Source organism: Oryx dammah, unplaced genomic scaffold (genome assembly GCF_014754425.2).
Source record: "Oryx dammah isolate SB20612 unplaced genomic scaffold, SCBI_Odam_1.1 HiC_scaffold_28, whole genome shotgun sequence".
NCBI lineage: Eukaryota > Metazoa > Chordata > Mammalia > Artiodactyla > Bovidae > Oryx > Oryx dammah.
In genome coordinates, this window is record NW_024070212.1 from 108,428,685 (window position 1) to 108,452,753 (window position 24,069).

The 24,069-nt window shown below is 40.6% G+C and overlaps 1 protein-coding gene and 1 pseudogene across 5 annotated transcripts in view; one reads left to right on the forward strand and one right to left on the reverse strand.

The window, feature by feature from the left end:
* Positions 1 to 14,671: 14,671 nt before the first annotated feature.
* The window catches only part of ZMYM6 (zinc finger MYM-type containing 6), a 46,793-nt gene continuing 37,395 nt past the window's right edge, over positions 14,672 to 24,069 (forward strand). The window contains exons 1-2 of one of the 5 annotated variants that reach the window (XM_040231745.1): positions 14,672 to 14,845; positions 15,951 to 16,112. In XM_040231745.1, coding sequence (XP_040087679.1) covers positions 16,020 to 16,112 — 93 coding nt within the window. In that variant the 5' untranslated portion in view covers positions 14,672 to 14,845; positions 15,951 to 16,019. Of the gene's footprint in view, positions 14,846 to 14,911; positions 15,068 to 15,114; positions 15,133 to 15,950; positions 16,113 to 24,069 lie in introns of those variants that run through there. The other 4 variants (XM_040231750.1, XM_040231747.1, XM_040231749.1 and 1 more) reach the window with 4 other exon arrangements.
* On the reverse strand, positions 17,830 to 18,217 carry LOC120855410 (annotated as a pseudogene).

Here is a 24,069-nt window from a genome sequence, read left to right on the forward strand (position 1 = left end):
ACTTTGCCAACAAAGGTCCATCTAGTCAGAGCTATGGTTTTTCCAGTGGTCATGTATGGATGTGAGAGTTGGACTATAAAGAAAGCTGAGCACCGAAGAACTGATGCTTTTGAACTGTGGTGTTGGAGAAGACTCTTGAGAGTCCCTTGAACTGCAAGGAGATCAAACCAGTTTATCCTAAAGGAAATCAGTCCTGAATATTCATTGGAAGGACTGATGTTGAAGCTGAAACTCCAATACTCTGGCCACCTGATGCGAAGAACTGACTCTTTGGAAAAAGACCCTGATGCTGGGTAAGATTGAGGGTAGGGAGAGAAGGGGACGACAAAGGATGAGATGGCTGGATGGCATCACTGACTTGATGGACATGAGTTTGAGCAAGATCTGGGAGTTGATGATGGGCAGGGAAAACTGGTGTGCTGCAGTCCATGGGGTCACAAAGAGTCAGACACGACAGAATGACTGAACTGAACTGAACTGAGAGTTAAGAAAATTTATTACATTTACAAAACAAGACCACAATGCTTTGAAGAAATTGAACAATAAGAGAACAAGAAGGAACTCAGAAATTAAAAAAAAAACATAATAGCTAACATTAGAATTTCAACAGAAAAGAAAGTTTAGGAAGCAACTATGAAAGTAGAATAAAAAGTTATATCACAGCAGCTGAACCTTCTCTCTGAGAAATGAGGAAGGCTATATTAAGAAGAAATAGACCCTAATCACAACTTTAGCAAGCTTCTTTGCAGAGATGGGAAAGTTGACCCTAAAAATCATATGGAAATGCAAGTGACTCAGAACAGCTGAAACCATATCAAAAGTAAAAATGAAATTGGAGGACTCATACTATCTGATTTCAAAATTTAGCACAAATCTGTAGCAATCAATACAACACAGTACTGGCATAAGTATTGACATATAGATCAACCGAAAACAAATTCTAAGTCCAGAAATAAACCTTCACGTTTACAGTACATTCATTTTGACAAAGAGGGCAAGACAATTCAATGGGGAGAAAGAATAGTCTTTTCAGTAAATGGTGATGGGACAACTGGTATCCACATACAAAAGAATGAAGTTGGACGCCTCCCCTACCCGCTTCACTTCATATACAAAATTAACTCAAAATAGATCAAGCACCTACAAGTAAGAACTAAAACTATAAAATCCTTGAAGAAGACATAGCCATAAATCTTTATTACATTGGACTAGGGAATGGTTTCTTAGATAAAACGCATAAGCAACAAAAGAAATCTGATATCAGCAAAGTTAAAAATTCCATCAAGAATGTAAAAATGCAATCCATAGAATGGATTCAAACTCTTACAAATCATGTATCTGATAGGGGTACTTGTAACTAGAATATATAAATAATTTTTACATCACAATAACAAAAAGGCAAGCCAGTTAATAGAAAATTGATCTGAATGGACAGTTCACCAAATAAAATAAACAATTAACCAATAAGCACATGAAAATATGCTCAACATCATTAGTTATCAGGAAAATGCACATTAAAACCACAATGAGATATAATTCTACACTCACTAAGACAGCTATCATCAAAAAGAGAGATAATAATAAATGTATAAAGGATGAGAAGAATATGAAACTTTCATACACTGCTAGAGGGAATATAAAAATGATACCACCACTTTGGAAGACAATCTCAAGTTGTTAAACATAGACCTTTCATATAATTTAGCAATGTAACTCTTAGGTATATACCCAAGAGAAATAAAAACCTATATTCACAAAAGAACTTGTATCTGACTGTCCAAAGCAGCATTATTTGTTATAATCAAAAATACCTCAAGTGATAAATAGATAAATAAAATGTGGTAATCTGTCCACCATATTATTTGTAATAAAAGACAGTAATAAAATATTACATGTTATAACACAGATGAACCTTGAAAACATGCTAAATGAAAGAAGCCAGTCACAAAGGACCACTTATTGTATGATTCTAGCTATAAAAAAATGTTTAGAATGTGCATATCTGTAGAGAAATAAAGTAGTTGCTTAGGAGTTGGGAGGAAGTATGGAGTGATGGCTAATAGATACAGGGTTTCTTTTTGGGGTGGTGAAAATCTTCTGGTAATGTAACGGCTGCACAATTCTGTGTATACACAAAATCCATTGAACTGTACACTTTAAATGGGTACACTGTATGGTATGTGAATTATATCTCAATAAAATTACTAAGAATTTTTAAAAGAAAGCTATTCTGTGGAAAATTCTGAAAGAGATGGGAATACCAGACCACCTAACCTGCCTCTTGAGAAATCTGTATGCAGGCCAGGTAGCAACAGTTAGAACTGGACATGGAACAACAGACTGGTTCCAAATAGGAAAAGGAGTATGTCAAGGCTGTATATTGTCCCCCTGCTTATATGCAGAGTACATCATGAGAAACGCTGGACTGGAAGAAACACAAGCTGGAATCAAGATTGCCGGGAGAAATATCAACAACGTCAGATATGCAGATAACACCACCCTTATGGCAGAAAGTGAAGAGGAACTCAAAAGCCTCTTGATAAAAGTGAAAGAGGAGAGTGAAAAAGTTGGCCTAAAGCTCAACATTCAGAAAATGAAGATCATGGCATCTAGTCCCATCACTTCATGGGAAATAGATGGGGAAACAGTGGAAACAGTGTCAGACTTTATTTTTTTGGGCTCCAAAATCACTGCAGATGGTGATTGCAGCCATGAAATTAAAAGATGCTTACTTCTTGGAAGAAAAGTTATGCCCAACCTAGATAGTATATTCAAAAGCAGAGACATTACTTTGCCGATTAAGGTCCATCTAGTCAAGGCTATGGTTTTTCCAGTAGTCACGTATGGATGTGAGAGTTGGACTGTGAAGAAAGCTGAGAGCCGAAGAATTGATGCTTTTGAACTGTGGTGTTGGAGAAGACTCTTGAGAGTCCCTTGGACTGCAAGGAGATCCAACCAGTCCATTCTAAAGGAGATCAACCCTGGGATTTCTTTGGAAGGAATGATGCTAAAGCTGAAGCTCCAGTACTTTGGCCACCTCATTCGAAGAGTTGACTCATTGGAAAAGACTCTGATGCTGGGAGGGATTGGGAGCAGGAGGAGAAGGGGACGACTGAGGATGAGATGGCTGGATGGCATCACGGACTCGATGGACATGAGTCTGAGTGAACTCCGGGAGATGGTGATGGACAGGGAGGCCTGGTGTGCTGCGATTCATGGGGTCGCAAAAAGTTGGACACGACTGAGCGACTGAACTGAACTGATTCTGTGAGAGCTACTTATAGGATATGCTCACTCTAGAGGAAAGAAAAAGGTCTAGAGAATCCCAGAAGAAAAGGAAATTCCAGAAGGAATCTTATGCCATTTCTTCTGGCCACTAGTTACAGAAAAGAAGCTGTGTTCCTAGAGGTCAGATAACAAGCAGTCATGGCTTCTGAGTCAAGATAAGCTCAACTTAATGCCACAAAGGGTCTCTAGGACCCATAGGGAAAATTGCCTCTTTTTCCTGGGACCAGAAAAGAAGATGCCAAGGGCAGAGAAGTACCTGCAAGGAGAGTGCTTTGAGGCCTAAAGTCAAGGGGGAGAAATGAAAGAGACTTCACTCTGATGCCTGTGGAGGCAAGTGGGGCACAGCCGGAGGTGAGGGTGAAGATCCCGGCAAGAGCAGGCAGAGACAGAAAGGCTGCAAGGCTGGTGTGTGCACAGCTGGGGACCTGGGCCAGACCTGGTCATCGGTGGAAGACCTAAGGTTGGGCCTGAGAGAGAGTGAGAGAGGGGGACTATCTCTATTGTTGCTAGGATCCTGAAGTTTCTGGATTAAACCCTGAGCCAGCTCTGGCTCCACAGCCTTAGTGCAGGACTGGAGTGTTCGTAGGTGAGGACAGTGATTGAGCATTGCTGACACTGCAGGAGGTCAGAGGAGCCCAACACAGGTCAGAGGGTGGCTACCCAGCAGGTGTAGCAAGTATTTTGGGGTGTGACACATTTACTGTATTACTCTTCTTGAGATGTCTCTGAATACAGCCCTTGTAAAGACCTGTTTTTCTGTCTTAAACCCAGAATTTGGTGTTGGAGCTGGAGATGGTTTTGTCATGATGCAGAGCTGGGCTCCTATCAGTCTGGTCTCTTGCTATGAACCATGTGACTTCTGTGTTGGCACCACTATCCCCTCAATTTTCCCCTCAAGTCCACTCCCTCATCTGGGTGCCAAAATGAGGACACAACTGAGCGACTTCACTTTTACTTTTCACTTTCATGCTTTGGAGAAGGAAATGGCAACCCACTCCAGTGTTCTTGCCTGGAGAATCCCAGGGGTGGGGGAGCTTGGTGGGCTGCCGTCTATGGGGTCGCACAGAGTCGGACACGACTGAAGCGACTTAGCAGCAGCAGCAGCATATTACCTATAGATTATAATGAACTCATGATTCATGGACTTTTTTGATTACTGTCAGTCTGCCATGCCAACATCCTATGAACGTCTACATGAGAGAAATAAACTCATATTTTGTTTAAGTCACTTGTAGCCTTCCCTGGTGGCTCAGATGGTGAAGAATCCGCCCACAATGCGGGAGACCTGTGTTCGATCCCTGGGTTGGGAAGACCCCTGGAGAAGGAAATGGTAACCCACTCCAGTATTCTTGCCTGGAGAACCCCATGGCAGAGGAGCCTCGTGGCCTACAGCCCATGGGGTCACATAGAATCAGATACAACTGAGTGACTAACACTTTCACTTTCAGACTCAAGTCAGTGTTTCCAAATTTCCAGAAAAGAGGGGATGTAGACTGCATATTAACAAAACCCTTGCCCCTGATTCTTACCATTATAAACAAAAACTTGACAAGAAAGTAGGAAAAGTTTAAATCTAAAGGTCCACAATCCTTCACTTACAATTCTGAAATACAAAAGGCTCCAAATATTGAAACTTTTTTCACAATTCAGTTAGTGGCATAATTATTTAACCCGAACTCTTTTAGCAACAAAATCTGACTAGAACTAATGTGAAGCTCATTTTAGTTTTTATTTATCCCATTTAGTATGAAGTCATTTACTTTTTACTGAAAAAGTAATAATGTACTTGGTTACGAAAGTAAAAGTGGCTCAGCCATGTCTGACTCCACCAGGCTCCTCTGTCCATGGAATTCTTCAGGCAAGAATACTTGAGTGGGTTGCCATTCCCTTCTCCAGGGCATCTTCCTGACCCAGGGAGCGAAACTGGGTCTCCTGCATTGCAGGAAGATTCTTTACTGTCTGAGCCAGCAGTTTCTTTTAGTTTTTATTTATCCTAATTAGTATGAAGTCATGAAGTTTTTACTGAAAAAGTAATGATGTATTTGGTTATGAGGTGCTGCCAAATTAAAAAAAAATGGCAAAATAAATATGCTACAGGATGTATTGTACAATACAGGGAATATAGTCAATATTTTATTATAACTATGAAACGAATATAAACTCTAAATATTGAGGGGATTTCCCTGGCAGTCAGCTGGTTAAGACTCTTAGCTTCCACCGCAGGGAGTGCAGGTTCTGATCCCTGGTTGGGGGAACTAAGATTCCACATGATGCTGGGTGCAGCCAAAAAAATTAAAATTTTCAGTCACTATGTTGTACACCTGAATCTTATATAAGACTATACCTCAAAAAAAGTCACCCAGATTTCAAATGGACTTCCTGGTGTAAAAATAAAAAAAGGAGTAATTTATAATAAATAGTAAATATGTAAATTTCAATACTATTGACTATATTTCAGCTTTGATGAAGTAGAAGTATGCTTAAAAAAAAGTTGTGACTGATAGGCAACTTCCCAGTTCATAAGCATAGTGCAGGAGGTGTAAGTGGAAAAAATTCTAAATAAAATAATTCCAGGCATGAAAAAAATATTTACTTACCAAAGAAAAAGATTAGACTAGCATTGAACTTCTCATCTGCATTACTAAGACAGAAACTAAAATCCAAGAGTGTTAGACACAGTCGAGGCATGATTCATCAGGGCCAATTGATGACATTTCGGAAATACTGTGCAAGGTATGGTGGAGATAGCAAGCCTTCTAATCAAATTCAGTCCCCTTTTCTTTGGGATTATAATTGCAGCGTGGAACATGACAGTGTTCCCTCTCCACCCTCAGTGCAGCTTTACACCTTTACACGGCCAGAATGTACTCAGATGTTATGTGCCATTTCTGAGCCCAGCAACTTAAGACCCATATGTGCCTACTCCACACTCTTAGGAAGATGTGCCTATACCCAGGTTCAATGATGGAGAAACAATGTGGGAGAATGCTCCTTCTATAAATGGTTGTGTGGAATCACTACTGCTAATGACCTGGAACAAATGCACTGAACTGTGCCATGAGAGAAGAATAAACTTCAGTTTTATTTGACCAATTACATTTTAGAGTTTCTTTGTTATAGAAATTTAGTCTTTAATACACAGAGTCACAAAACTTATCTTTGGGCTTCCCTGGTGGCTCAGAGGTAAAGAATCCATTTGTCAGTGCAGGAGATATGGGCTCCATCCCTGATCTAGAAAGATCCCACATGCCGTGGAGCTACCAAGCCTGTGTGCTACAACTATGGAGCCTATGCTCTAGAGCCTGGGAGCCCCAACTTCTGAGCCCTGCAACTACTGAAACCCGCAAGCCAGGCCCTGCAACAAGAGAAGCCACTGCAAGGGGAAGCCTGCACACTACAACTAGAGAGTAGCCTCTGCTGGCTGCAACTGGAGAAAAGTCTGTGCAGCAATGAAGACCCAGCACAGCCAAAAATAAATAAAATATAAAAAGTCTTTAAAAATTAAAAATTATCATCTTACCTTTGAGGAAAATAACTCAAGATACCGTCTCACTTCGAGGGGTACTTTTCATTCCCTCCACCCTCCAACAACCTTCTACATAAATCAAGCCTATGAAGATGAAACTCCTCTGGTGTGGTTCATTTAGTACAGCTGCTCATATGCAACCTTTTCAGCCCAGAGACCTATGAACTAAAATGACCAGCTGTCTGTTTCCCCTATTTCTCGCCCTACACACTCAATACATCAGATGCTACAGAGACATAACGACTCCAGCAACACTCCTGTACAAAAGAAGGAAGTACAGAAAGCACGTAACAGTCATTGATTCATAACAATTCACAACCTGGGCACTTGTTAGATTCTCCTACTCTAAGGACAGGGAATGTTCTTTGATTATTCTGTTTTCTGGGACTGGCTTCATAATCCATTTTTCAGATGTGTTTGCTCCTCCTCCCTGGGTTTGTGGCTTTGCCCCCTGAGAAAATTTCATTTTCCATAAGAAATGGTCCATTTTGGCAGGTTAACAGACTTTTCAACTTCTCTGTCCATTGAAAGTTGAAGCCCAGAGATCTTTTTCATTTCAAATTGTCATTACCCCTTATAGTCTAATATTTATTTATTTATTTGGCTGTGCTAGGTCTTAGCACAGGGAGCTAAGACACGAGGGATATTCCATCTCCACTGTGCACATCGAATCTTTTAGCTGTAGTATGTGGGATCTAGTTCCCTGACCAGAGATTGAACCCAGGCTCATTGGGACATGGAGTCTTAGACACTGGACCACCAGGGAAGTCTCTGTGGGTGTTTTATGAGGTTTTACTGGATTCATTCCATGCACCCCCTCAAAGCATTTCCATACTTCTTTTTTTTGGGGGGGGAGTCATATTATTTATTAGAAATCCAGGGCATGTTTCCCCTATTTCTATATTTCCAGATTCTATATTTCCACCAAAATACAGTGTGTTCAAGTCGCTGGGTCTTTAATTTCACCATTGTTCACCACAAAATGTAACATAACATGCAGACATTTTTCTGAAGATAGAGGTCAAAAGCAGAAAGGCGCTGCCACCTGCCTTTGTCTTCATATTTGTCTAATGGCTCCAGGTAATGAGAGGTTCCCATGTGCGGTAACTAACACAGTTCTAGGACTTGATTTAAAACAAAATCAGCGCTTCTCACTATAAAACAGTCACCTGCAATGTGTCAAGTGAAGATTCTGTAATTTAACGACTTTGCTTATCAAAAGCAGCGCTGTGTTTCTCTAAAGATCTTTAGGGGGCGATCCAGAAAATACTCACACAGATACACATATACAGACACAGACACTCCCGGCTTCTATGTGGATATTAAACACAATTCTATTTTATTGCAATATGAATGGTTCAAATTTAATATAAAAAAACCCAAGAAGTACAGAGGTTTCAAACCTATTAACTTGTTTTTTTAGAACAAGTTCAAATTAGTAATGACGGTATCATGATGCTAAGGCACATTTTACAATTTTCTGCCCAACACAGGAGACTGAGACTCTGATTCTGGCAATGTTAAAACCTCCCTTTACTTTGAATTAATGGTGTGAATACTGTGTCTCTCCTTCTGAAATCTGTGGTTTCTGTGAAGTTTATGCAAACATAAAAGAAAAGCTTGAAGAGGGAAAAGAAAAAAATGTTGATTCCTATTTGGATCAGTGAATGAGGTTAGGGTTTTCCTCTAAAATGTCCTCAAATAATCTCTATTTTAACCACATCCAGGACCTGTTCCCTTCCCTGAACCTTGTTTTTGGAAAGAATTTAAAATGTATATTCAACTTCTATTTCCAATATGAAACTGGAAACAAATTAATTTTCAGTGGGGTACAATGCTAAGAAAAGTTTAAATCAATTTGCACCTTTTTATTTACATCCCTCATTCCTTAGACATGTAATTGCTGCTTTTATGAACTTTGTTTTATGCATCTAATATTTAAGGACAGGTCTATCTTTTACATCACAGCAAAAAGGTGAACACACCTACAGACTCCCCCACCATGCTTCTCCAGCCAGGCTGGGCCCAGTTTCTTCCACCATCCTTAGGAACCTGCCCTCTCTTGAAGCTCAGGCTTGCCCATGACTGTATCACCTGGAACCTGCAGCTCCTCTGGTCTCTGCTGTTGCCATCTGCCCAGAGCCAGGGTATCTGTGGAGGAGCTGGAAGGTTTTGAGCAAATACTGAAAATGTATTTGCTCCACTCTTGACGAAGGTTGGAAGCTGGAATGGGCATAACAAAGGGTTATGAGCGTTCACCAAGTGCCTGAGGCTGGGAACAGATAATGAAGGGTTATACGCCCGGCCTCGAGGTGTTCAAAGGCTTCCTTCTGACCACCTGTTTCTGAGAGCAAGGACTGTTGTTTCATGATAAGACTCCCTTTAGAGTTTCGCCAAAGCTATGTTATGGCTTGGGCGGTGGGAACTGTATTTTATGCTTAAATGCTTTGATGTTTATCTGAAATGGATACGTACAAGTCTGTCTTATGCTCTATTCCCTGAAAATTATAAAACTACACAATTAGATAATAAACTTTGTCAGTCCACTAGAGGCTGTCCCTGAATGTCCTTTTCAGAGTGCGGTTCTCCGAGCCTTACAGTGTCCATGCGGCCCCAGGCTTGAGTTTACTGAGCCTCTCATCCCCACCCCACACCCATACTTCTTTCTGAGGCAGAACATTCCTAAAGCTGGCCTGTGACAGTTGCTTTGACCACACTTTGGTGTGTCAGATTGCCGTGAGACAACATCCTTACACTTCTTAGAAGCTCTTTTGTCAAATGAGTGAGAGGGTCAATGAGATAATATTTAACCCTTTATGAGTTCTTACAGCTGCATTCATGAATTGATCTTGACCTTGAGGCCACATTCTACCTGTGATGTCCTTATTCAGTCTTTCTTCTGAGGCTGTTTCTTTTTTTTTTTTTTAATTATTTATTTATTATTTTTTGGCTGTGCTGGGTCTTCCTTGCTGTGCAGGCTTTTCTCTAGTTATAGAGAGCAGGGGCTACTCTCTAGCTGCAGTGAGCGGGCTTCTCAGTGCACGGGCTTCTCTTCTTGTGGAGCATGGGCTCTAAGACATGTGGACTTCAGTAGTTGTGGCTCCTGGGCTCTAGAGCACAAGCTCAATAGCTGTGGCACATGGGCTTAGTTGCTTCAAGTCATGTGGGATCTTCCCAGATCAGGGATTGAACCCATGTCCCCTGCAGGTGGATTTGGTACCACTGAGCCACCAGGGAAGCCCCACAATTGCTTATTTTGGTGATATTTTACTAGCTGGAGAGACTGTCCTGGATCCTTTATATATTGTGCAATTTCTGCTTGAAAACAAAATTGCTCTTTCTTTAGCTTATTTTTCTTTTCCAATACCTTATCAAAGATGGTTGAAATAAATCAATAGGCACCTTTAATATTCTTTCTGGAAATCTCCTAATCTTATAGATCCATAAGTTCATTAAGCACATGTTCTATCTTCTATGTTAGTACAAGTGGCAGTGCTGCCAAAAATTTTGCCACTACATGATATGGGTTAATCTTTTTCTAGCCTCTAGATTTTAGTTTTGGCTGCTGCTGCTGCTGCTAAGTCGCTTCAGTCGTGTCCGACTCTGTGTGACCCCATAGATGGCAGCCCATGAGGCTCCCCCGTCCCTGGGATTCTCCAGGCAAGAACACTGGAGTGAGTTGCCATTTCCTTCTCCAATGCAAGAAAGTGAAAAGTGAAAGTGAAGTCTCTCAGTCGTGTCCAACTCTTAGCGACCCCTTGGACTGTGGCCCACCAGGCTCTTCCGTCCATGGCATTTTCCAGGCAAGAGTGCTGGAGTGGGCAGTACTCCATTTTTAGATATTAATTTTGAAACAGCTATCTATTGCTAGATAACAAAGCTCCCCAAAACTTATTTACTTAAAACAAGAATCATTTACTGATTTGTGATTCTACAATTTTTGGCTTAGTTGGGCAGTTCTGTCTGGGCTCACCTATGAGGCTGAGCAGTCATCTAGCAAGGAGCAGGATCTAAAATGGTTCCACACACAAGTATGGGGCATTGGTGCTGACTCTCGGGCCACTCTGCATGATTTTTTTCTTTTTATCATTCAGTAGTTCAACTTATCTAACTTTGATATATTGTGGGAATGTTCTGAGAAAGTAAAACAGAAGCTGAAAGGACTATAAGGCATACACTTGGAAATTCACATAATATCAGTCCGGCAATATTCTATCAATTCAGTATAATTCACAAGGCCCAGCTCAGAAACAAGGGGTAGGGAGACAGATCCTTTTCCTGATGGGAAGAGTTGCAAAGAATTTAGCATATTTAATCTCCCACAAGTGACTGCAAAAATTCTAAAGCAAATATAGTACATAATGATTTTATGTTGAAAGCAACACAGCAGGAAGAAGATACACATGCCCAATGTCACTATTTATATTTAACACATTACTAGAGATTCTAGCCAGTGCAATAAGGCAATAAATTAAATAAATAAATATCATATGCTTGAAAAGGAAGAGACAACTTTTCACTATTCTCTACATAGTTGGAGTTAAAAAAGTTTAAATATATAGATAAACTATTAGAATAAATAAATAAATTTAGCAATGGTGCTGGCTTCAAGACCAACATACAAAAGTCAATTGTAGAGATCTCTCTCCCTTTCTTTATAAATATACTATTAGAAATAAACTATTAGAAAATGAAATTTTACCATTTAAAATAAAATATCAAAGACATAGAAAAAATATATATATTTTTTAGAAATATAGTACTTTTTTAATGTGGACCATTTTTAAAGTCTTTACTGAATTTGTTACAATATTGCTTTTGTTTTATGCTTTGTATTTTTGGCCATGAGGCATGTGGGATCCTAGCTCCCCAACCGGGGATTGAACCTGCACCCCTTGCATTGGAAGGTGAAGTCTTAACCACTGGACCACCAGGAAAGTCCTAAAAAAAAATCTTAAAAAGATATGAGTTTGCTACACTTAAAAAGTATAAAACATTATTAATTGAAGTTATACACATTTAAATAAATGGAGAGATATACCATTTTCATGGACTGGAAGAGTCAACCCTATATAGTGCTATCTTAGTCTCCTGGTCCTCCTGTTATAAAGTGTTACAATAGAAATTTATTGTCTCACAGTTCTGGAAGCTTAATATCCAAAATCAAGGTATCAGTGGAGCCATTCTCTCTCTGAAATCTGTATGGGAGAATCTTTCCTTGCCTCTAACAGCTTCGGGTGTTTACCACCAATCCTTGATTTTGCTCAGCTTGAAGCTACAGCACTTTAATCTCTGCCTCAGTTGTCACCTGGTGTTCTTCCCCCATGTGTCTGTCTCTACATCTCCTTTTCATATAAGGACAATAGTTATATTGAATTAAGGGCCAACTCTAATATGACCCCTTCTTAAATAATTATATCTGCAATAACCCTATTTCCAAATAAGGTCATATCTGAGGGTTAGGACTTCAACATATCTTTTTGGGGGAAACAATCCAACACAGTGAATAACAAATGCCAATTCTCCAAAATAGGCCTACAGCTTTAGTGTAATCCTAAACAAAATCCTAACTGATTTTAAAATGCATATAGATATGCAAAGGATTGAGAAGAGTCAAGACAGTCTTGAAGAATATAATGGGATGCAAAGGACCAAGAAGAGCCAAAACGTTCTTGAAAACATAATGAGATGAAGGACCTTTTCTGCTATACATCAACATTCAGTGGATCTTCCCAGGTGGCTCAAGTGGTAAAGAATCTGCCTGCCAATTCAGGAGATGCAAGAGAGTCGGGTTCAATCCCTGGGTTGGGACAATGCCCTGGAGTAGGAAATAGCCACCTAGTCCAGTATTCTTGCCTTAGAAAATTCCACAGACACAGGAGCCTAGTGAGCTATAGTTCATGGGGCTGCAAAGAGTTGGACATAAAGGAGCACATACATCAAGGTTTGTTATATAGTTATTATAGAAATTAAGACAGAGTCATATTTCTACAAAAAAGACAAAAAGAATAGATTACATAGTCTTCAAATAAGCTAACACATTTATAGACAACTTATATATGTAAAGGTGATGATAAAGAACAGTGGGGGAAAGGACAGACCTTTAAAAAATAGCACTTAATCAGTTTAATAGTCACATCGAAAAAATGAAACCTGACTTATCTTACACCCATACACAAAACTCAGCTGAAGATGGACTGTAGATCTAATGAGGAAGGCAAATTAATGATAATTCTATAAATTAATCAGAACCTTTGGTAGGAAAAAATTTTTTTTGACAGGACACAAGAAACACTTAAATGTCTCTTATATATATCAAAGTGAAGTGAAAGTCGCTCAGTTGTGTCTGCCTCTTTGTGACCCCATGGACTATACAGTCCATGGAACTCTCCAGGCCAGAATACTGGAGTGGGTAGCCTTTCCCTTCTCCAGGCGATCTTCCCAACCCAGGGATCGATCCCAAGTCTCCCACATTGCAGGTGGATTCTTTACCAGCTGAGACACAAGGGAAGCCCATGTTCATCAAAGGACACCAATAATAAAGTGGAAAGGCTGGCTACAGAGTGGGAGAAGATAGTTGCAACACACATATTCAACAAGGAACTCATATCCATAAGAAAATAGCAAACAATCCAATACAAAAATGAGTGAGACACTTGAATAGGCAATTCATAAAAGAGGCTATCCAGATATCAAAGAACAGGAAAATGGGTTCAGTCTCATTAGAAGCCTGGGAAATCCAAATTAAAATCACAGTAAGATACGACTATACCCCCACCAGAATGTTTAAAATTTAAAAGGTGTACAGTAGGGACAGGGAAGTCTGGCATGCTGCAGTCCATGGGGTTGCAAAGTCAGAGATGACTCGGTGACTGAACTACAATAACAGTAATTATCTGTAGGGATGTGGGGCAACTGGAATTCTTATAAATGGCTGGTGGGAGTACAAATGGAAACAACCATTTTCTAAAGTTGTTTGTTCAGTTCAGTTGTTGTTTGAGGACCTCCCAATGCAGGGTGGCCAGGTTCAAAGGAAAGTAGATCTTGAATGTCACAGCTTAAGATGCTTCATGCCCCATTTAGAAGATCTTGCACATCTTAAGGAAGATCCCATGTGGTACAACCAATATGTGTGTCCAACTCTTTGTGACCCCACATACTGTAGCCCACCAAGACCTAGGGCAACCAAATAAATAAATTAAATCTTAAAAAATAAATTTGAAACTATTTGCTTAACTTCCATATAAACAAAACAAGCAATTTCACTGCTATGTATAAACCTAGCATATGTGTCACAAGAGGCAAGAATGTTCACAGCAGTATTATTTCTAATAGCCAAAAATTGGACATAACTCAAATGTCCATCACTAGTAGATAAATTGTATCACATTCACAAAACAGAATATTATATAGCAGTCAAAATGAATAAATGACAGCCTCACAAATCATAGCTGTATCTCCAAAACAATGTTGAATGCAAATGTACCAAATCTTGACTTTGAACAAGTTCATTAATCTTCATTTACAGCTCCCAGAGAAACATTTGTACTACTGGACTTGTGGTCAGGAACAAGTGGAAAGATTCATACCAAGTGTTTACCAAACACTTGGCTTAATAAATAGTAGCTATTACTTATTCAACTTCTTTTAGTAGGTCACGTTTCCGGAAATAAGAATTGTGCAGGGCACTTACAGTATCATCTTAGGCCCCTTAGGTTTTTCCCCCAAATCCCTTCCTCTAGCTTCTCACTATTGGATTTCCGTCTCTTTAAGAAGTCAGCCATATATGAGGAGAGAGAATGCTGGGAAATCAGCTCCCCTCAGATCTGAAGCATGATGGGAAAGAGCGAAAGGGGCGGGGCGGCAACCGGGGCTGCGCACGCGCAGTTGTATGGTTGTTGCGTTGCGATGGATCGTTGAGAAAAATTCCAGTAAGAGAAAGTATTCATTGTCCTGGCGTGGGGCCCCCAGGTTCTATCCCCGCTTCCCGGAGCGACGACGGCTTCCCAGGAGCGACGAGGGCAGCAGACGGTGAGCGCGGTCGATTGGAGCGGGAGGGGCCGTATGGGGCGGGGCGGCGGCCGCGCCACGTGATGAGGCGGGCGCAGGGCGGAAGAAACGCAGTCTGGCTGGGTAGCTGAAACGTTGGGGTTTCGCCGCAGAGATGGGCTGACAGCCATATGCGGGTCGCGTTCCCTCTATCAGATGCAGCGTTGTCGTGTTTGTACCCACTGACAGGCGTGGGACTTACTGGTGGGGGACAGGATTTGGGGAGCGAGTAAGATATGAGCGCTCATAGATTGTTACAACTGTGGCCAGTGGGCGTATAAGTTCTCATCTCTCGCACTGGCTTTTAAGCCTGGCGTTGACCATTTCCATGCCTGGCTTGACTGGATCAAGACAACTTGGCAGGGTTTTCGTTTGCTTTAGGTGTACTGCGTCCAATTTAATATGTTGTCTCCTAGGGGAAGGGAAGTCTGAATGACTAATCTTGTTTACAAGAAGACGATTGGGCAGTGGAGCTCAGAGGGGCTCCTTCCTGGGCATGGACCCCATGAGACCCTGAAAGGTGCAGGTGGACCACTTTAAGGGCATACCAGTTCATCTGGTGGCATCTTGAGCTTAGAGCTTGTCGTAAGGCCAAAGATGGGGCCCCTATGGAGACCTTGAGTGAAGGCTGAGTTAGAGGTGGGGCTGGGGAGCTTGGTGTGCCCCACTTTGAGACATATAAGCTGGAGGTGTGCTTCAAGTACTAATTCTCATGGTCTCAGAAACTGTATTTTTAGGTCCTTTCTTCCAAGAGCTTGGTAACTTCCTCTCCTGTCTTGGTCTTCAAGGCTCAATCCCACAGTAACTTTCAACGTACAAAAAATCAAGAGTGTTTGTCTTTAAAGATATCAGGGAAGTGGGAACTGTTGTTCTAAGATTTTTTTTTTTTTAATGTGAAGGCAGCTACTGAAGGAGCAGAAGTCAGGAAGGAGTATAGTCATGGCCTCAGAAGAGTTGTTTTTTCAAATGCTTAGCCCTAAAATCTTGTGCTCAACACAGAGCTTTTGATACAGATACACATGAAGGAGGGAAGAAAAAAAAAAAAAAAGAATAAGCTTGAGTACCAATCCTTTATGTTGTGTTTTAGGAATCCAGCTATCTACCACCAAGAAGAAATCTATTTAGACTGAGGAATCCCTTTACGTAAAAAATTAGGATGAAAGAACCTTTGGATGGTGAATGTGGCAAAGCACTGGCACCACAGCAAGCCCTTCTGGACAAAATTAAAGAAGAACCTGACAATACTCAAGTAAGCATTTCCGCTTTAATTTAAAAAGTTGTGTTTTAATTTCTTTTCTTGTATCGGTTGAATTCCAATTTTTAGTTAAGTTTCTGACTTGTAACCCAAATTGATTTTTCCCCCATTAGATGGGTAAATTACCTCTTATGTTCCTTGAATGAAAAAAGATCTTGATAACTCTTTCTTTTTGTGAGAGGAAACTAATGTGTATTACCCTTTTCCCATTATTTGGTACCTTTACAAAGAGTTCTCATGTATCTGATAGTAGTTTTCTTTTATTCTCTAAGTATTTGTGGTCTACTCTATGCCAGGCTTTGGAAATCCAGCAGTGAGCAAGGTCAGTTTAATCTCTTCTCTCATAGAACTTGCAGGTTAGTAGAGGAAATGGACATTACACAAGTAATTGATCACATTGTATAAATACATATAATTACAAACTATGACAAATGCTGTGGGAAAAAAGGCCTAAAATGGGAGATCTGGCCTAGTTTTGATCGGTGGGTGCGGGCTGGAGGAGGATTTGTAAGCTGAATTTTGCAGAATGAATTGACTAGGCAAAGGCATGGAGGATAGTGTTCCAGACAGAGTTATCTGCATATAGGAAAGCTTTGATCTGGAAAGATGCATTGTTCTTTTGAAGAACTGCAAGACCAGTGGGCCTGGAACATAAAAACTGAAAATGGTGATGACGATGATAATGGTGATCATAATGACAATACTAATAGTGGTATTGATATATCAATATGTAGAGTATATCATAACATGACATTATAAATACTAACTTGTTAAAACTTACATGTACTTAGACTGTGATGAGCACCACTCTTACAACCTTATCATTATCCTCATTTTTGAGGTGAGGAAACCAAAGTACACAGCAGTTTACCACAGATCATAGCTCCTAAATGGCAAAAACTGAATTCAAATCCAGGTGTCAGACTTGAGAGCCTGTGCTAGCTTGCTTCTAGGATGAGGCACTGTAAGTAATTTGAGGCCAGATTATGCAGGACTTTGTTACAAATTTTGGTTTTATGTTCGTCTTATCATGAGAACTTTGTGAAGCCATTGTAGGGTATTACTTGGTAGAATAAGATAAACATGTTTGGAAAGATCGTATGGCTACCCTTTAGGGACCCAGGTTAGAAATCTGTGGAGATCAGTGTGGAGAGACCAGCTAGTTGTTTTGGCAAAAAGTGATTTTTTTTTTCGTCTTGGACAATTCCTTTGCTGTATACTCCAGTTACTGGCTTTAATGCAGAAGCAAACCAATAATACTGAAAATATAAATAATAATGATAATATTTTATTTCTCATATTATCTCAAAGGCAGTATCATTCCAGGACAGGGATGTCAAATAATTTGTTCATCACCTCCACGCCTTCCTAAAGGGAAGGGTTCTGAGGGAGTGTCTGCAGGATGTGGGGTAGGGGATGGTGGTATCTGTGACACTTATTTTCCCTCCATATAGTAATTCTTCCTTTGCCAAAAGTAACCATTTGTTTGCCAAGTTTTGTGGATTCTACCTTTTAAGAGTTTTTCACTCTTCCTTTTCCTCTCTGTTTCATTATTTCTCATCTGGACTTTTATAACATTGAGTTTCCTATTAAACATTATCTCTTCAGTCACATTCATGAAAATCCTATATAGTGATACCATGGTACTCTCTCTCTCTTTTTTTGACTAACAAGAGCCAAGTTTTTAATTAAATCATTTCTTCTGTTAATATTAGAAGTACCCCTCAATGACATCCTTTGCTTGAGACTCTCTGCTATAGTCCATAACCACCACACAACTGCAACTATCTGTTTTACAGGGTTTTTCCCCTCTCTTGTCAGTTTTACAGAGGCCTGCCCTTTCTTCTGTTTTTTTTGTTATCATTGTCCTTAATTAGGTTGATTTGTCATTTATCACAAGGGCCTTCACCAACTTGAGATAAGCTCATCAGAATTAGATGCAAACACCAAAAGATGGGGTTTGGTAGCTTTGAAATTCCCCATGCTAGGCTATCCTGGGTAAGGGTAGTCTTTAGCACCTCTTGTAAAGCAGCATTCATGTCCATTACACCTCCAGCAGAAATGCCTTCCTCCACCAAGGTGCGGTGGGTTATAGCCATGGCAGTGGTTGGAGCCGAATTTTGAATGCACCTAAACCTCTGCCTCCCATGTGACTCCACAGTGACAGGGAAAGAACTCTAAGGTACTCTTTGCAAATTTGATGACATTGTTCTCTTTAAAGACCTTGTCTCCTCCTGTGGGATAAAACAAACTTTTTTGTGTTGTATCCAAACTATCCATATTTAGACATTTGTTTCCCTCTTCACTATCGTCATTTGTCCTTCCCACCATTTCTAATCTATGATCCTGGAAACTATTTGCATTTCACAAAAAGGTATATTCTGTTAATTTTTGTTTCCTTGCCTTTGCGCATGCCATTTCTTCTGCCTTTGTATCCTAAACTAGGTAGCTTGGCAGAAAGTTTGTCCTCTTTTAAGATACGGTTTAACTGTCTTGTCACTTAGAATTAGCCACTCTCTAGTTTTCTTTAAATTGTGTATAGTGCTTTCAGTTTTATTATGGCATCTACAGGTCAGTGAATTTTGTTTTCAGAGTCTGGTCTTATGTGACCTCAGTTGCTTGCACAGTGACTGCATATGCTCAGTAATTAAAATAAAAGAGCCTGTGTTTCACAGATGAGGAAACTGAGCATGAAGGAGTAAGTGACTTCGTCAAGGTCTCATGGCAAAGCTGGCATACAAAACCAGTTTTTAAAGATTCCAAATCCAATATTTCTTTCATTGTACTTTGCCTGTAGTCTAAAAATTTAAGAAATATTGAACTATGAATTAATTGAGTATTCTTCCTGAATATAAAAATTGTGGTAAAGAAAATCCCACTGACAGCTTGCAATGTAAATTTAAGTGGATGGGGGCTTCTTCAGTTCTCTTTGGTTTATATTAATGCTTGAAGGTGAATGGGCTATAATTTTCCATGATTGAGTGTTGGCTATGATGGAAAAGCCAATTGAACAAATAGTGTGTGCTCCTTTTCATGTTTGCATATTGGAAATATGTGAATATTGGAAAATAGTAGAGAAGAAGTTGAAAAAGTTGACTGTTTTCTCATGTACTAGGGGTCTGCTCTGGATACTAAGTCAAGTTCAAGTTCAGTTGCTCAGTCGAGTCCGACTCTTTGCGACCCCATGAATCGCAGCACGCCAGGCCTCCCTGTCCATTACCAACTCCCGGAGTTCACTCAGACTCATGTCCATCGAGTCCGTGATGCCATTCAGCCATCTCATCCTCTGTCGTCCCCTTCTCCTCCTGCCCCCAATCCCTCCCAGCATCAGAGTCTTTTCCAATGAGTCAACTCTTCGCATGAGGTGGCCAAAGTACTGGAGCTTCAGCTTTAGCATCATTCCTTCCAAAGAAATCCCAGGGCTGATCTCCTTCAGAATGGACTGGATGGATCTCCTTGCAGTCCAAGGGACTCTCAAGAGTCTTCTCCAACACCACAGTTCAAAAGCATCAATTCTTCGGCTCTCAGCTTTCTTCACAGTCCAACTCTCACATCCATACGTGACTACTGGAAAAACCATAGCCTTGACTAGACGGACCTTAGTCGGCAAAGTAATGTCTCTGCTTTTGAATATACTATCTAGGTTGGTCATAACTTTTCTTCCAAGGAGTAAAAGTCTTTTAATTTCATGGCTGCAATCACCATCTGGCAGTGATTTGGGAGCCCAAAAAAATAAAGTCTGACACTGTTTCTACTGTTTCCGCATCTATTGCTCATGAAGTGATGGGACCGGATGCCATGATCTTTGTTTTCTGAATGTTGAGCTTTAGGCCAACTTTTTCACTCTCCACTTTCACTTTCATCAAGAGGCTTTTGAGTTCCTCTTCACTTTCTGCCATAAGGGTGGTGTCATCTGCATATCTGAGGTTATTGATATTTCTCCCAGCAATCTTGATTCCAGCTTGTGTTTCTTCCAGTCCATCATCTCTCATGCTGTACTCTGCATATAAGTTAAATAAGCAGAGGGACAATATACAGCCTTGACGTACTCCTTTTCCTATTTGGAACCAGTCTGTTGTTCCATGTCCAGTTCTAACTGTTGCTTCCTGACCTGCATACAGATTTCTCAAGAGGCAGGTTAGGTGGTCTGGTATTCCCATCTCTTTCAGAATTTTCCACAGTTTACTGTGATCCACACAGTCAAAGGCTTTGGCATAGTCAATAAAGCAGAAATAGATGTTTTTCTGGAACTCTCTTGCTTTTTCTATGATCCAGTGGATGTTGGCAATTTGATCTCTGGTTCCTCTGCCTTTTCTAAAACCAGCTTGAACATCAGGAAGTTCACGGTTCACGTATTGCTGAAGCCTGGCTACTAAAGCTATATGAATTGTCACTCAGTTATTCGGTGAGCTTTTATTCCTGCATATGTGACCTATAGCACTTGTTGAACACTGTTGTAAGCAGTTTATACGTGACACTCACAAATCCTGTGAGTTAGGTATGTTATTATTCCCGTTTCACACACACGGCAACAGAGACACAGATAAAACGTAATACAACCTAGTAAATCGATGAGCTAGCATTTGAACCCAAGTGGTCTGGTTCAAGAGCCCAAACCCTTAACCAGGATGCTAAGCTGTGTTAGTTATTTTGTTTTCAGAGGTGCTACAGAGATGAAAAGATAAGGCCTCTGCTCTCAAGTGAATTGATGGTATGAGGGGGAGTAATGGTATGGAAATAGGAGAGGTAGTTATTTGTGGGTGACTGTGCCCTCCCAAAAGGTATGCTGACTGTGTCTTGCCCATTCTCATTTAAACTCTACAAACATAGGAGGAAAGTATCCTTACCCCGTTTTAAAAAGGAGGGAACTGAAGGAAGGACAGGTTAGGTAACTTACCAAACTCAAAGGAAGCATCAGAGTTAGAGTAGGAACTTAGTTTGGACTGACTTCAAACATGTATTCTTTCTGTTGCTTTGTGCTCCCTCTGTACAGATACAGAATCTGTGCAGATAATCTGTACAGATACAGAATCAGAATATGATATAATTACCATAATTTTAAAAATTGTGTAAGATGCATGGGGAGCATAGGGAAAGGATACCTTATGTCTGTCTAGGGAGAAGAGGAGGGTTTCACAGGGTGGGTAGTGCTTGAGTTTTAGCAGTTGATTAAAACCTTCAGGCAGAGAAGAGAGCATGTGCCAAATCATTGAGGGGTGAGAGAATGTGACACATTCAGTGGTTGGGTATTTCAACAGTGAAGTGGGAGAAGAGAGTCAATTTTAGATATTTAGATAGAATTGATCTGACTTAGCGGAGAAGGCAATGGCGCCGCACTCCAGTACTCTTGCCTGGAAAATCCCATGGGCAGAGGAGCCTGGTGAGCTGCAGTCCATGGGGTCGCGAAGAGTCGGACACGACTGAGCAACTCCACTTTCCCTTTTCACTTTCATGCATTGGAGAAGGAAATGGCAACCCGCTCCAGTGTTCTTGCCTGGAGAATCCCAGGGACGGGGGAGCCTGGTAGGCTGATGTCTATGGGGTCACACAGAGTCGGAAACGACTGAAGTGACTTAGCAGCAGCAGATCCGACTTAGAGATAGTATATGAGGTATGAGGGTCAAGGAGGATCCAGGAAAACTCAGAGGTTTCTGGCTTCAGTAAGTTCAGTTTGTGATGATACTATTTACTGAGGGGCTAGGAGCAGGATTTAAGAGGAAGTAATGAGTATAGTTGGAGATCTGTTGTGTTCAAGGGGCTCAGGGGGGCATTCAAGTGATAATTTTGCCCTCGGAGGCACTTGTACACATTTAGAGATTAGAGAGTGGTATTTAGAGATTAGAGAGTTATCTGTATGTAGGTATTGTGTTGCCAGTTAAAAACAGAATGTTCAGTTACATTTGCCTATCAAATGAACAATGAATATTTTTTTCATGTAAGTATTGGTGGAGCTAGTGGTAAAGAACCTACTTGCCAATATAGGTAGATGTAAGAGATGTAGGTTTGGTCCCTGGGTTGGGAAGATCCCCTGGGAAGGGCATGGCAACCCACTCCAGTATTCTTGCCTGGAAAACCCCATGGACAAAGGAGCCTGGTGGGCCATAGTCCATAGGGTTGCAAAGAGTCGGACATGACTGAAGTGACTTAGCATGCGTGTTGCATGCAGTATTTGGGACTTATACTAAAAAATTATTTGTTGTTTATTTGAAACTTAAAATTAACTGGTTGTTTTATATTTTTATTTGCTATATTTGGTCACCCTATATAAGGTGATGGTTGAAGTCATGAAAGTGGATGACATTGTTCAGGGAACAAAAATAGAGAAAAGAGTAGAGCTCAGGATAGAGCGCTAGGAACTGGATTAATTTAATGCTTCAAAATGGCTTCAAGTAATCTCCCAAGCAGCAGCCTTGTTATTACCTGGGAACCTATTCGAAATGTATGTTCTTGGTTCATGCTCCAGACCTGCTGAATAAGAAATTTTGAGGCTGAAACCCAAAAATCTATGTCTTAACAAGACTTTAAGGGTTTCCCATGCCACTGGATTTGGAACCATTGACTTTGTTGTTGCTTAGTTGCTAAGTTGTGTCCAGCTCTTTCGTGACCCCATGGACTGTAGCCCACCAAACTTCTGTGTCCATGGGATTTCCCAAGCAAAAATACTGGAGTGGGTTGCCATTTCCTTCTCCAGAGGATCTTCCTGACCTCGGGATTGAACCTGTATCTCCTGCATTGGCAGGCAGATTCTTGACCACTGAACCACCTGGGGAGCCCACCATTTACTTGGGGTGAGTATAAGATTAATGAAGGATACTAAGAAATAGTAATGATGAATTGAAATAACATAATCAGAAGACAACCAGTAGAATTATTGGTGATGTCAGATGTTTTTGAGAGACCAAGAAAGATAAAACCTAAAATTGTTTATTGAATTATGCAATTTGAGATAATTGGTTATCTTTCAGTTGAAGCAACAGCTTGATTGCATTGTGTTCAGGAGGGAATCAAAGTGAAGAAGTAGAGAAAGAATGGAATACTTTTTCTGTTAAGTTTGGTTGTAAAGGGAGAGAGAAGAGAGGGCAGTAGTTCCCTATGGAATAGGTTCCTTATAAGCTAAAGGGAAGAAACCAACATGGAAGCTGTAAAAGGAACAAAGGCAGGAATGACTGAGACTCCTTGAGGGTCATCATATTTGGTACCCATGCTGAACTCTTGGTGAACTCTGTAACGTAAAATTGCTGAATAGTTGCTGAGTTGCCGAAAGGAAAGAACAGTGCTAAGAACTGGACTATTTCTGGACTAAGGAAACCATACCTTTCTCTAGTAACAGATGAGGTATGCTCGATAACCCAGTTGAATGTACAGAACAGATTTATCCTCCAATCCAAATTCTTAGTCAACAGCTTGTGTAAGCCTGCTTGAACTTCCTCCTTTTCCCCATAAAATCTCCTATGCATTCTCCTCCACTGGGACACTATTCTGGGTTCCTCCAGAATCTGTGACCCCTGAATTGCAGTTCTAAGAACCCATATAGACTACCTTTTTGCCTCTTTATTCATGCTGCTTTCATTGACAAGGTGGAGAGAGGCTTAGGATACACAAAGAAAGTATGGAGTGCTGTAAAAAGGGGGCGGGAAAGGGACCCCGAAAACAGGCATTGTTTCAGCCATGGCTGAGAAGGTTGCCTTTTCCTGTAAGGTTCAAGGACAGTTTGCCAGTCCATGTGTAGGCATGGTGGAAGAGGCGGTCAGGATGCTGAGGGAATTCTTACTTAAGTGCTTCTATTTTTCTTGGTGAAATAGAAACATTACTGAGTCAAAAATATATGGGGTTTGGACTTAGGAGTGATGGAGGTGTGGAACATTTACTTTGTGAAGTAAGACAAACTGACTAGGGAAATGTAGCAGGCATATTAGAAAAATATTAAGAGATTGAGTTGATGATGGACAAT